The sequence below is a fragment of the Petromyzon marinus genome, chromosome 24 (genome assembly GCF_048934315.1).
Source record: "Petromyzon marinus isolate PM22_M1 ecotype Great Lakes invasive population chromosome 24, UKy_Petmar_22M1.pri1.0, whole genome shotgun sequence".
Taxonomy (NCBI): domain Eukaryota; kingdom Metazoa; phylum Chordata; class Hyperoartia; order Petromyzontiformes; family Petromyzontidae; genus Petromyzon; species Petromyzon marinus.
Window position 1 is genome coordinate 990,040 of NC_133690.1, and position 15,146 is coordinate 1,005,185.

At 44.9% G+C, this 15,146-nt stretch overlaps 2 protein-coding genes across 7 annotated transcripts in view; one reads left to right on the forward strand and one right to left on the reverse strand.

The window, feature by feature from the left end:
• Positions 1-13,892, reverse strand: part of LOC116945466 (GTPase HRas) — a 48,120-nt gene extending 34,228 nt beyond the window's left edge. For 2 of the 5 annotated variants that reach the window (XR_012945170.1, XM_032959783.2), the window contains exon 1: positions 13,778-13,892. The gene's annotated coding sequence lies outside the window, so the exon portion shown is untranslated. Of the gene's footprint in view, positions 1-13,527; positions 13,634-13,777 lie in introns of those variants that run through there. The other 3 variants (XM_032959781.2, XM_076069286.1, XM_032959784.2) reach the window with 3 other exon arrangements.
• The window catches only part of LOC116945465 (uncharacterized), a 68,543-nt gene continuing 67,181 nt past the window's right edge, over positions 13,785-15,146 (forward strand). The window contains exon 1 of one of the 2 annotated variants that reach the window (XM_076069285.1): positions 13,785-13,874. Coding sequence is in view for 1 of the 2 variants with exons in the window: in XM_032959777.2 (XP_032815668.2) it covers positions 15,096-15,142 (47 nt within the window). In the remaining variant the exon portion in view is untranslated. Of the gene's footprint in view, positions 13,875-14,796; positions 15,143-15,146 lie in introns of those variants that run through there. The other variant, XM_032959777.2, reaches the window with a different exon arrangement.

The window sequence follows — 15,146 nt, forward strand, 5'->3', positions numbered from 1 at the left end:
AGAAGCGATCTGGCCACAAATGATAGCTCAACGAAGTGGCTTATCATGTGGAATTTTAGAGCAGCCAAATACTCGAAACACATTGATTCTAAATGTGGAGCAAAAAACCAGAGTACCCGGAGAAAAATCCATGCAACCACGGGGAGAACATACAAAATCCAAATATACAGGTGTCATGGTTGGCATCGAACCCATGATCTCCTGTATACCAAGTGAGGTAGTTAACATCTGATATCCCAAGATGAAAACTGGAGAATTAAAAAAAATATGGGGTTCTTTTCCTTAAGCTATTTACTCTGATGGAGCTCAGACGGAGCCACACTCTGACATTGAATGTAGACATGTAAGAGGAAACACCCGAAAAGACTCCAAGATGCAAGCAGACATACGACCTCCTAGAACACGCCCCCCCTACCCTCACTTTAACATAGTTCGATCCCAAATTCTCTTTTTTGCTATTTAAAAAATAAAACACTTGTAGCTTGAACGGATAGATGTTTGAAAAAAATAACTTAGAATTAATGGGATTTGGTTCCAATGTCGTATACACATCTGTAAATAAAACGTTGAAAGGCCAAACCAGTATCAAGAGCTATATATATAACTTCTGCCTAATATGTACAGGCGACAACAAACCTGCAAATTTGGCAGTGGTAACACTTGTGCCTCACAGCATGAAGTACCTGGCTTTGATTCCAAACTCGTGTGGCTTTCTGTGTGGAGTTTGAATGGTCTCCCTGTTCTGCATTTGTTTCCGCAGGGTTCTATGGATTCCTTCCACAGCTAAATAAAACGCACAATGTCACCGGTATTGGCTGTCTCTCTGTTCCACCTCCTTGTGCTCAATCACGCTTTTGCCCTCTCTTCTCACCGCCCTTCACTGGAACAAACTTCCCCTCCACATTAAGTCACCTCTCCACCCACGAGTTTCCACTCCTCACTTAAAACTCACTTATTGTTACGTCGAGCTTATCCCACAACCATTTAATCTCCCCCTCATAATCATCACCGTTACTGTTCCCTCATCATATTCTCATTATATGGCTATCACTCATTCCCCATTCATTCAAACCATCCGTCATCATTTACTGTCAATTTCAATTCACCAAATTCACGCATCACAGATTTGCCCATTGCTTCCTGTCATCTATTGTATTCACCTCATCTGCACCATTACATTCATATGAACTATTGTTAATTCTTTGGTTAATTCTTTGTAAAGCGCCTGGGTTAAGGCGCTAGAAAATTCTGCTAAGACTGGCAAATCACTCGATTGGCATTACACGTAGCATTATTGCCCCCTACAGCAAACAAAACTTGACAAGAGCTTCGACTCGGCAAGGCTCTTCCACTTGTGGACACGAGCAGTTGCCGATGGTTCATAGGCAAGCACAGCTGCTGGGCCCTGCAGTGATTACCCGGTACTAATGGGGCCGCTGCATTCAGAATTACTTTCCCATACAAGGCAGCGAGCACTGCTCCAAAGCCCCTCCTCCCCCCAATTTTACTCTCAATGCCCCCATGCATGCCCCCCTTCCATTGGCCATCATGTCCTTGATTTCAACAGGTGAAAGCTCATAGAGGTAATGCATCTCGCTGCGTAAAATGTTATAAAACATTTGGAATGTGTATATATATTTTAAAAAATATTTTTATAAAATGCAAGAATTGTGCTTTACTTAGGCTTTTACCACCAATATTATACGTAATTTGAGGTAGGTCGTGTAAATAAAATGTTGTCATAAACTCTCCTTCACCCGAACAGTCAATTAATAAAAGTGTGACGTAAAGACGTGCCCAAATGTATTTCTCTTTCATTACTGCTTCAGCATACCGGTGTTATTATTACTGCTTAATAGGTCAGATCTCGAGATGTGAGCTTCTGTTAACCAGATGATGCTGGAGATCACTCTCCAGCAACCACACCAGTGGTGCTGAAAACAAATATTAATTGGCTGTATGGGGTCGAGGAGTGTTTACGACACACTTTATTTACACGACATAAAAAAAACTCAAATGTATTTTGCTTTTAAAAAATCCAGCAAAGTTAGTCACAAATTCAATGTATTACAAAAAATGGATACGAGACTAATACCTCAGATCAGATGCTGCATCTCACCCTGAAGCTAAACCAATGAACACACTTCTCTGATAATTATTTGGAGTTTTATTTTGGAATGTGGCAGGGACGTTTTGAAGCTCACCTGTAATTCCATAGATTAGCACGGTTGGCTACGTACGGTGCGAAAAAAGTTCAACATACATATTCAGGTGTGCCTGTTGGTTGAGTACCGAAATTCAGCAAAGCTAGGGCAAAACCCTACTTGCTATACCACATTTTATAATTACCTTATAACACAATTTAAATGTGCACAAATTTCACAAATCAGACACATTGTTTCATTGAGAATGTGGAGGTGAAGGGACAGAGCTCACAATCCCTTGTATAACGAGTCTGAACCTGTGAGAGCCTGGACTGGTGAGAGCCTGAACTGGTGAGGCACGTAACTGGTGAGAAGCTGAACAGGTGAGGCTTGAGCTGTTGCTTTGGGTGGTGATTGGATGCTGTGTATTTGCGATGTGCTGTGTATGTACCGTTATGGCAAAGCGTTCCAGATAGCTGCAGCAGCTATCTGGAACTCTCTGCCAGAACGGTCCTGGTGCTTGGGTCAAGTAGCAGATGCGTAGATGTGTAAACGTGCTCCGTAGGATGCGGCAGTTTGTTGTAGCTGGTGGAGAAGAGTGGGGAGGTGTGGAGAGACACCTTGAAAGGGGGCTCTATGGCACAGCATAGCGATGTTGTAATGTATCCGTGATTGGATGGGGAGTCAGTGAAATGCTTTTAGTGAAGCCGTGGAAGCCATATTGCCGTGTCTAATGACCAGAACTGCGCTTGACAGGTTGTTTTGAAGCCACTGTAGTTTGTTGAGGTATTTTTCTGATGTTCCAGTAAGGCATTACAATAATTAAGTTGAGTGTCGACTATGCTGAAAACCGCAGAGTTTGCAGTGTCTGTGGTCAACATTGTGTGGATGTGCTAAAAATCCCTGCGATGATAATTGTCACATCTTCATTGTGTTGAGGATGTGATTGTCGAGTGAGAACGTAGAGTGCAAGGTGATGCCAAGGGTTTGATTTGACTAATGGTGGTGCAAGCAATGAGATGTTGAGTGACGCTGTGGTGATCCCTTACCTGGTGCCTACATTAAAAAAAATTCTCAGGGTGTAATAGGTGATTTGACGAAAACCAGTGCTGTAATGTTGATGTACCACTGGCAAAGTTGAGTGGGCTCTGAGTGGAGGTTCAAGTGGAGTCGAATTGCGTGTCACCGGTGTCGGTGTGAGAGTTAATCCCATGACTGTTGATCAGGTGACTAATTCGGGAGATGTAGCCCGAACCAAGTAAAGGACCCAGGATGGTTACCTGATGGATGTCGGCAGTGGATGTGATAGTTGAGGACTTGCTGACCTTGTCTAGGCATCTATCACAGAGATACTAAAGAGCTGCCGCTGATGTCAAAATCGGATTCCAAGAGCTCAATCAAAGTCTTCTGATTTAAAGTGACAAAGGTGACAAACATGTCAAGGCAGACGACAGCGACGATGGAACCGGAGTTGATAAAGACCAGGATGTCGTCAGCGATCTTGACGAGTCAAGTCTCGGTAGAGTGGGCTGGGCAGTCGGCAGACTCACGAGGGCAGACAATGGGGTATTAAGCGAAGTGATCTTTGATTCTGATAAGGATGAAGCACTCAAAGACACTTTGGAGATGATTGTATGTATATACATGGATACATACTCGTGACACTATGGAGATGGTTGATGAGGCAGTCGTTTGCAGGGTCTCTGCGGGCAGAGGCAGGTTGCTTTAATAGAGGTGTCACTTGGCGCAATTTAAGCGCTAGAAGGCAAAATATGTGACTGAAAAGAGGCATTAGAAATATAAAAACCAGTATTGCAACTCTAAGAGCACAATGCTTGCTGGCCCTGGCTGGGTAGGATAATCCTGGGGAAAGTTTTTGTGAACAGGAAGGAGAATTTATAATGGGTGCGAAAGGAATGGCTGGGAATTGATCATGACAGGCCAAACGAAATGTCCTGATGATGCAGGCGATGTTGATACGTTTGTTTCCAACCACAGCAAAAAAAATCCCACAATGTAACTGGTGTTGGCCAAACCTCCCAATGCTATAAATCACCTGCAAATCACTCAATTGGGATTACACACAGCAGAAATATCGCCCCTGCTGTGAACACTTGGCAGAACCCTCCTGAGAATGAGTCGCGAAACTCAGAGCTTTCCTGGGTAAATACATTTAAAATAATAATTAAATACATCATATTACTGTTAAACAATTAAGTTATCTTGGTCTGTGGCAGCATGACTTGTGGGGGCAGTGGAGGTAGAACCCTGGGGGGCTGCAGCCTCCAGTGAGTCCATCACCCACGGGCGCTCCTCCCTGTGCATCTCTCTTCACTCGAATTCTTCGTAAATACCTTCCGAGTAAATCTCTTCTCTCGCTTATGATGACATATGTCTACATCGCTCCTCTAGCATCCGAATGATTCGACCAGCACTCTCCTATCGTGAACATATATTTTCTATCTATTGTTTTGTCTCAATGCAGCTCTATTTCATTGGAAAATCTCGATCTCTTTTAAATGCTCCCCCTATCTCGTCTCATAATTGTATCTGCCGCCATCTCTTTATATATCTTATTCTCGGTCTATCTCTACAACTTTATTTCAACTATCTTCTCTCATCTCGCATGTAGCCGTCTCATCACTCTTCATCTTTGTTTATTACCTTCTAATCTCATCTCACAACATATCACTTTTATGTGAATATCTCATCGAATCGTACTACATCTCTATATTTATTACTACATATCTAGCTCTTGTCCTTATCTTTTTTTGCCTCATCTCACTAAATCTGTATTGCTTGTGTACATCTATTTTGTCATCTTCTTGCATCTTGAGCTCTCTGCAAAAGTTTGACATGTCACCGGTATTGCAGGATTTGGGGCAGCCACAGATGACGAAGTAGGTGGGGTCAGCCCGACAAGTGACAAAAGCATGATTTGGAGTCTCGGCAACATATGGGGTAAGGACATTGCGCATTTGAGAGAATACGCAGATGGAGGTAAGAGATCCTGCAAAGTTTAAAGAGAAGCGGAGAGACAGCCCTAGATCAATAATAACACCAAGGTTACAGATGTTCTTAGTGAGCGTAATATCAGAAGTCTGTAAGAGAATACTAGGAGGTGGATCAATACCAAAGATGGAACCGCCATGTGGGGAGGGGCGTCGGATGCAGACGCACGGTAGCAGCAGCAGGGTGCAGCAGTGGTAACACTTGTGCCTCGCAGCAAAAAGGGGCCTGGGTTCGATGCCTGACTTGCGCGTTTTTACGTAGGGAGTCTGTATGTTATCCCCCCTCTTCTACATGTGTTTCCTCTGGGTTCCTCCCATACCTAAAATAACCCACACAAGGTAACTGGTATTGGCCAAACATCCCAAAGCAAAACAATGATAAAAAAATACTCAATTTGGATTACACACAGCAAACGCCGCCCCCTATTGAAAAAACTTGGCAGTACCCCTTGAAAGTCTTGAGACTCGGTGACACTTTCCTGAGCAAACAAGCAAAATTATACAACATACTACAACTGTAGCACTCTCCCCAACGTCCCTACCTCTCTAGCCTCACACCTCAATCAGTCAATCCTTTAGTCTCTTCCCTGGATGTATGTCCAACCAACTGTTGCAGTAAATATAGAGAGGTTGTGATTGTTGCAGTAGTGTATCACCGCAGTACACTGTCAATGCAAGGTAATGGTTGTTGTAGTAATGTATCACCACAGTCCACTCACCGTCAATGCGTGGTTGTGGTAGTTGCAGTAGTGTCTCCCAAGTACACTGTAAATGCGAGGTTGTGGTTCTTATATTAATGTAACAGGTCCCTGCAGGGTGGGCTGGTAGGAACATTGAAATTTTGCGCAATTTTATTTTTACACCCCAACAGAACGAGATTTCACTTCGTTAAAGTATTGAAAGGGGACGGACGGACGGACACATTAATCTATTGCAGGCTGGTACACTCAGTTTACAACTTCGTTCCTACCAGTATCACCACAGTACACTCACCGTCAATGCGAGCTTGTGGTTGTTGGGGCGGCTTTCCACTGTACCATCTGTCCGACGTGTGATGTTATTTTTTGTTAGAATTCTTTTAAATGTTCCCCGTTTTTATTTATGACATATGTGGCTAGAAAGCTATTTTTTAGAAGCGATCTGGCCACAAATGATAGCTCAACGAAGCGACTCATCATGTGTGTAAAAGAGCTAAATACTGCACTCTAAATACTCTAAATGCACGTTGATTCTAAATGTGAAAGGAAACACCGGAGGACCCAGATAAAAATCCACGCAACTACTGGGAGAACATGCAAACTCCAAATATACGGGCGTCAGGGTCGGGATCGGACCCACGACCTGCTGTATACCCGGCAAGGTAGTTAATAGCGGGTGGAGGCCCGGTACACACACAGGCTTGTAATCCGACAAATACGATTCTACAGCAGTGGATTAGACTCAGTTCCTTGCCTACAACCTCTGGCAGTACCAGCATCAGGTCCAAGCAAAGCCTGACTGCTGATAAGACACTGAATGTCCAAACCAGTCCAGAGTTTTGCAAGTGTTGAACAAATGCTTCTGAAATTGTGCACTCTCAGATGGCCTTGTGGCTGATGGGATGCATGAAGCAGGGATGGAATTACAGATGTTGCAGGCCAGATATGTGAAGAAGCCGTACCTGTTTACTAATTTACTCTGCCAGGGTGGGGTTTAGTGGTGCCGACGCAGAACGAACTGGCAAGTGTGCCAAGTATCTGCAGGAACAGGGGCCACACTTGGAGAGCACATGGCGTCTCGCTCAGCCAGGGCCTCACCGCAGATCGCAGAGCAAGCGTCAGGCAGCGGAGAATACTCCAGCACGTGTTTCTCCAGTGCTCACATTCTCTCCACAGATCACAGCAGGAGAACACTGTAAACATGCCGTCTCTTTTACATGAAAATGAGAAGGCACTGCGCTTTGGGGATTCTGTAACAAAGGACTGGAAGTACCAAAGCCCGCTCATCTCTGAAGGCTGCACGTTTCAGTATAAGAATATTTATTTATACTGGAGGATGTCGATGAGCGATAAAGCTTTTTCTTCAAAGATGTCCACTAGGGGCGGGTCAGAACGTTACAACAAACAATACATAAAGACGATAGGAGTGCAAAGTATAGGAAAGGTAAATAACTGATTTAAAATATATACAAATACAACTGAAATATTTTCTTATCTTATCAGGTAAAGCCCACTGAAATTATTTTTCAGAAGCGACCCGGCAATCACAAATTATAGTAGGCACCACGGCGAGTGAAACGTACGCACAATCACACATTGCTGCGACCAAGTTACTTGCAAGCAACGTTGACAGAGCTTTTGTTCAGATGGGACTGCTGTGTGCAGAAGACACCGAGGTGGTGCGCACAGAGAACAGCCACAGCAAGCCAGTCGACGTCTCTGCGCAGCGTCATTTGAACGTTATCACTTTGCACGACTGGGTTTCTCTGGGCATCCTAGTTTGCCCTCTCACTAAAAAATACTAAAGGACGATAACATCCTAAAGCAGTACCTTTGAGAAAAAGGCTTGGAAACTGTGGGGTTTCCATGGATAAAGTCATTGTTATTAATATTATAAATAAAAACACGTATCTGTGCTTGCTCACTGTCAAGTCTCAAGTGATGAATGTGAATAGACAGAAACAAGATTCACTTTCTACTGCATCTGTACATGAGACTTGGCAGTGCTGTGTTTGGCAGGGATGCGATTTCAAATGTTTTTGGAAGGATGTTGTTCTTCTCATTTTCATTGCTCTTTGGAGTTGTGAAAAAGTGATAGCTCCTGTAACTGCTTTCAGACGTTAACGAATTTCCCCTGAAAACCGCCGACACCTGGGTTCAGCTTGGCATGTGGGGTCCTTGCTGTTTGACACAACCCCACCACGACTTGCTGGTTCCACATTGGTCGTAGCATCTCATATTTAACCCACATTCATAGCGGCTCATTTACCAAGGACTGGGAGTGATGTCTGCTTTGATTTTGCAGCTCATGGGAAACATTGTTAGAATTGTGATTTAGTACAATTTCGGCTTCGCGACATGCTTAGAGCGCAAGAACAGCCCTAAGGCACTGTTTGAGACAAACTGAAGCAGTTTCACAGTAGGAGGCGATATTGCACGTGTCATCCCAATTGAGTAATTATCGTGTAATTTATAACATTTGGCAACATGGACCATGACACCACATATCGGACTAATGACAAGGGTGGTCTGCTGGATTCCAGTCACAAACTGGTCACATTGTTATCAACACATCTTGAAGGTGAGGAATGTTGCACGTGCGACAGTTCTGCTATTAGGTGCATTTCACCTTGGGTTTGACAGCACTGCCAAGGATAATTTCACTCAAGTAAAAGATGCTGCCCACTGTTCACACAGCAATGGTCTGCATGCATTTCATTAAAAAAATAGTCTCTCTCTCCAAGTAGTTGTAATACACATATGTCAATTACTTCTTGTGTGTCCGTTTTGCAAGTGCATCCATCACACCTGTGGAAAGATCACATCACTTCACTGCGTTGTGCGACCATGCTATATTTTAGCAATGTGCATACATGGTGGTCGACCCAAACCTGTCGATCAAGGACGATCTAAACTGCATCCCGCGGCCACGTCTGGGATCCTGAAAGCCGTTGTAGAACCACGCGCAAACTCTGCATGACGCGAGCACGTGGGCTTCAAGCAACAAGTCCCAAAAAATGTCTGATCCCCGACCCCACCACCACGCTGCCTGGCTTCCACCTTCGATAGGCAATGCTTAACCGGATCAGCACAAACTATAGAAGACACGGACACCCAATGCACAAGTGGAAAATCAAAGACTCACCTGTGTGCGACTGTGGTGATAAACTCCAAACCATGGACTATAACTCCACACTGCCCCAAGTATACATGTGATGGAGTGGGTGAATCTGCAATTCTACCAACTCTCAAACCATCAATTGAATGGCAAAATCACTCACAAATGATTATCTGATGGTTGCTCTACATAGGCCATAGAAAAGAAGAAGAGGACATGGTGACTTAAAACTCTATCAAAGACGTGCATTTGGCGCACAACAAAAACGTACCAGAGTCGTCTTAAATTTCCATGATGGTGCCAACAGCATCAGCCACAACTCTGATGTAAGGAGCAAGAAAATGAACGCAGTTCCTCTCCTTGGCTCGACCGCAATGCCAATCTGTTAAAGTATTTTTAGCAGCCGGTCACGTGACTTCCCCTTAATGATGGTGCGGGCAACTGCCCAATCGCCTGCCTGCCATCGAGTCCTGCGGTGCGCTGGCGCCCCCGACAAGCACAAGTTACTGTGTCGAGCCCACACTGTGGGTTCACATGAGCAGGTCTGAGTTCACGAGCATTGGTTAAGTTGAACCACTATGGATCTGAGCATGATCCAAGCCAAGCTCAGAATATCCATGAGCCGGGCCTGAGCCAGGCCTGAGCCAAGCCATGGCCGAGCCAATCAGTAAAAGATAAAATAGTATTGAAGAGTACTTCCCTGGGTGAATAAATGCTCCTTAAAAATGTTATGATCGGGAGGTGATAAAGGCTAATGCGGTTGATGCCACCACACCTCACCATTGCCTTCTTCCCTCTTGCTTTATAGCACAGTTGTAAAGTTGACAGCTGCTCCCCAAGGTCCACTCTCAGAGTATCTTACCATCTGGCGATAATGTCTGCCCCCTCCAGTGCCCTTCTTGGAGGCCTGCCCTCCTGCAACCAGCACGTGTATTCCTAGCATGGTGACTTCAATTATTCTACATGCTTCATAAATCCTCTGCCGGACGAGGGCCTCCTTATATTGTGTGGGTTGTGGTGGTTACGTGACCACACTTCAACACGGTAGTCAGTGCGGGTTAGTTTAAGGAAGATGGACCCATGGACTGTTCAGATATTATTCACCGTTGATGTTAACCATGACAGGGAAGTAAACTTGTGTTTAAGGGTGGCACATTGGTAACACTCGGACCTTGCAGCAGAAAGCCCCTGGGTCAGATTCCTGAGCGTTTGTATGTTCACCCACTATTTGCATGGATTTCCTATGGATTCTCCAGTTTCCTTCCATAGCAAAAAAAACGCCCATTGGAACTGGTATAGGCCAAAAAATCTCAAAGCTGGAAAATTACCTGCAAATTATTTAATTGGGACTACACACTGTAGCAACATCGACAGCTAATGCGAAAAAAATGGGCAGGACCCTCCGGAAAAGAGTATATCGACTCAATGAGGCCTTCCTCGGTAAACAAGCATCATAATAATTACAAAAAAATACCTGGGGAGTGAATAACAGTTTTCAATACACACATACCATTTCTGCAGTGGCCAAAATTATTCTCCTGGAGAAAATTATCCTTGCTATGAGGCAAATTGTGCCACTCAGCTCACCCCGCATTGCTGTTCTTGCTCTGCTCTGACATTGTTGTTCTTTATTTTATAGCTATGTTTGCGATGAGCTTCAGACTTGCCTGATACTTTAAGTGAGAGGTATCAGAATTTTTAGTTGAGTAGTGATTTGCAAAGGTGTAGTTTTTGTTGGCTACTTAATTTAATGTCATTCTTGATCGTATTTGCTAAAACCGTAAAAGACAGCAAAACATTCGGCAATCACAATAGGTCAAATAACTTTAGCTGGTGCACTGCAGGTTTTGTTTTGGGTGAGAGTGCATATTGGAGAATTAACGTGTGTAAATCAAGCCGATGGTAGCTGTTAAGGACAGGGCTTATGCCTCTTTAGCACAGGTATCAGTAGGAACTGTGAATGTGAGGATGCTGGAAGACTTTGCATGTAGTAATATGGATAATGCAGTTGGTTGTGTGACAAACTGCGAGCAGGGGTCCCTGTTGGACTATATAACACCCTGGAAGAAGAGAGGCCAGCTTGAATAGCAGTGTGCCAACAGTTGCCAAAACCAAATTTCCTTCAAGGTGTTCATGACCAAGTCCAACCTGGTCTCTGCTAAGGCCATACAACTGACTGCCCTTTGTAGGAGATTATATTCTACTTAGGATTCATATTGCGCTCTTTCAAGATTGTCTCCTCGTGAATTCAGACCATGCCTGCTTAACCTCGTGGATCTCCAAGAACGCACTGCCGCTGTTCGCACCACTGAGCCGCCCCAGCCTCCGTGAACACCTTAAATACTATTGGATCATTCCACGTCAACTCCAACAACATTCTGGGAGATTCCCACATCCAGCTTTGGATTTTATGTTGTTGTAGTGGAAGATACGGATCAGATATACTAGACCAAATAATTAAGATACTCTTTGGTTCTTTCAGTAAAGTCACGTAGGTATAAAATAAAATAAATTATGTTTCGGGCGCAACACAAGCGTCCGTCATCAGGTCAGGAAGCATGGTCTGCTTGGTTTAAAGCTTTCGTGACTGCTAGGATCCATACTCTTTGGTTCTATTGGGTAAAGTCACGAAGGTGAAAATAAAATAACAAAAAATCACGACGTTTCGGCCACAACACAAGCGGCCTTCATCAGTCTCGTCCCTTCACCTGATGAAGGCCGCTTGTGTTGTGGCCGAAACGTCGTGATTTTTTGTTATTTTATTTTCACCTACGTGACTTTACCCAATAGAACCAAAGAGCATGGTCTGCTTTTGAGGCAGATCAAATAATTAAGCTCAGTCAAGAATATTCACTCAGCACTCACCTTTAGCTGGCCGAAGGTCTTGCATTGGCGAGCAGCAACATCACTAAAGTGACTGACCAGCCTCATACCTGGGAGGCTCTCGTCAATGTAGCCGATTACAACTCTGATAAAAGCATGAACGTGATAGGAACATGCCACAACGAGTCACTAACAAGAGAGATACGCATGCACTGCACTTTGTCCTATTTGAGATAGTGGCCTGTAAATGGGTGAAGGGTGACCTATCAGTTGTTCCAGTGAGGTCCCCCGATTACATCTTGGACAATGAATCAGTAGTTTTCACTCTGGCTGTGGCATCTGTACGACAGACCTCGCAAGGGTGGCTTGCGACATTTTGACTTCTCATGACCAGGTTGCACCCACAGTCAGAATGATCCCACTGCTTAAGTGTGACGATGTCCTCATCCCCAAGTCAACTTGTGTGGATCAGGACATCAGGTTGTCACAGAAAGCTTCACGACCCGGACATTTATCACATCGATGCTTCATTCAGGTCCTGCTGATACTGCTTCAGCTGCGCAGCTGTACCACGACACCAGACCTAGTCCGTATTTCTTCCACAAATAAAAATCACTGTGAGCAGTAATTCAGCCCAGTATCTGTAGGTTTTTAAAGATTACCAGTGAATGAGACTCTGGGCAAACTCATCATATTACCTTTGGATACTATCACAGACAAAATAAGTTATAGTCGCTCATACGATAACTTCTCTCTTACTCAAATTGTATCATCCACCAAAAGTGCCACTCACATCAGAGATGCACAGCAATTCCATTGCAATATTGGTTAAAAACTCACTCTGATATCCTGTTGCCCCGTGACGTGATTCATCATATCTCCGCACCATTTGTTAATTAAATGCAAACACAATACAATTGGATCTCAATATCATTGAAGAGGCTCTTATATCCCTAAGACTTGCTTAATGCGACCAAGATGACATGTGTAACCTTTATGAGCCCTAAGGTTTTTTCCAAACTGTATCCTTGTGCAATACCATACGGTTCCACTGACGAAAATGTTACAGCCTATAAAAACACGGTCATGGGGATAGACTCTCACATTTTGGCATAGAAACAATCTTATCCATTAAAACATACTTTAGTCATGGCTATTTCACGAAAATAAACGTAAGTAAATTAAAGTACAGTATATGTCTATCTATTGGTCCATGCCTTGTATCTTTACGTTGTTGTATATTCCTGTAATGTTTAGATATGTCTATACGTCTTTATATGTCCGTATATCCATGTCTGTCTACGTGTATATTTGAACGTCTTCGTCTTTTTATCCGTAGGTGAATGTTTTTGTATACCTCAATGTCTGTATTTTAGATGCCTGTTGGTATGTCTATATGGTTGTGTCTTTGCCTGCGTGTCTCTACGCATGTCTCTTGTCTGTCCTGGCTGGAAGGAATCCCCGCATGTCGGCGAGGATGAGGAGCCGAGTCGCCTCGCGTCTTCCCGGAACTCCCCCCACTCCATAGACACGAGGCGGCCAAGTGGCCCTCAGCCAGATGGGATTTAGTGATGTTGGTGATGTTGGTGGTATTGGTGGTAATGTGGTAGTGATGTGGTTGCGATGATAGTAGTGATGATTATCGTGATGTGGTAAAGTGGACATGTGACGGTGATGATGTGGCGGTGTTGGTGGTAATGATGTGGTCGTGTTCATGGTGTTGTGGTAATTACGTGATACGGTAGTGGTGATGATGCTGGTTGTGTCACGCAAGGCGAGGCGATAACGCAGCCGCCGCCTCTCCCCGACTGCAGACGCCGCTCCCTTTGCCACCCGCGGCCCACGTCAGGCGGGGCTGGAAGTCGCCTCGCCCGCCCTGGCGGGTGTCTTACAGCAGCGCGACGCGCGAGCTCCTTTTCAGGCGCGAACGAGAGGCTTGTAGAACCGCGCTCCGCCTCTGGAGCCGCCGCGCAGAGCGCTCACCTCTCACGCCGCCGCCGTCTCTCCTCCTCCGCCTCCTCCTTCTCACGCCAACCGCCGCCGCCGCCTTCTCGCCTGTCGCCGCGCCGTCTCGCAGCAGGTAGTGGAGAGGCCGCGGGCGGGGTCACGTGCTGCGGGCGGACACGAGGGGCGCCATCTTACCGAGGGGGAAGCCGCCAGCATTCACCAGTCGCGCGTCGCGGGTTGGTGACGTACGAGAGGCAGCCTTCCCCTAGAAAAATGGCCGCCGGGACCCCGCCCCGCGTAACCGACGTGTAAACACAGCGGCCATCTTATCTGGGGGAGAAAACGCTTTTTAATTATCTTTGTTGATACAGGACTGGGGAGAATCCGATGAGCTGTTAAGCTCTTTTTGAAAGATGTCCAGTAGGGGCGGGTCAGAAAGTTACAGTACAAAACACAATAGGAGTAAAAAATATAAGAAAGGTAAGGAAATCAATCTAAAATAAACTACTGGATGTATTTTATCAGGTAAAGCCCACTGAGATATACTTATTTTTCATAAGCGACCTGGCAACAAATGATAACTGAACGAAGTGGATTATCTTGTGGAAATTCACAGCTGCCAAATACTTTCAATAAGCCGTTTTGCAACACATCGGAAATTCGAAAGTAGTTATTTGCGCATAGTATTTGCATATACAGTATATTATGCCGCGCTTATACTGTGTATTCAAACAGCAAACGACAACACGAATGTCAGCACGCTGTGCATGTCAACATGACGTCACCTTTTGTATTGGGTGCACCACAGCCGCGGTGAGACAGTGGGTATGACAATACGACCGATTCCAGGGAAGAGGAGACTAATTCCCTCGAGAGCTCCCTCCGCCAGCAGTGGTTTGAATGAAAAATTGCAGGGCTGCGCCATCAACTTTGAACTGAACAGCATGTACTGCACGTATGTTGAATTTCTTTCGCACCGTACGTAGCCAACCGTGCTAATCGGTGAGGGAACTGCAGGGCAACCACCGGTGCTTGACTTTTGGAACTGAAAAAGCTTTATCTGATAATAAAAATAGCTTAGTTTTATTTGTATATATTTAAGTACTTTGCTTACCTTTTCTCTACTTTCATTGTTGTTTTAGTTGTAACGTTCTGCCCTGCCACTACTGGACATCTATGAAAAATTGCTTTAAAGCTCATCGGATTCCTCCAGTGTAAAACATTACTTTGATTCTGGAAACCGGTAATCAACTTTGAAAACGGTTACCGGTTTACCGTTTTAATAACAACCCGAGTTCACAACTGCTCGGTTTTATCGTGACCACGTGCCCAGCCCCCCTCTCGCGCGGGCGCGATGACGTCACGGCACCGCGATGGCGTGACGTCATCACGCGATGCGAGGTGA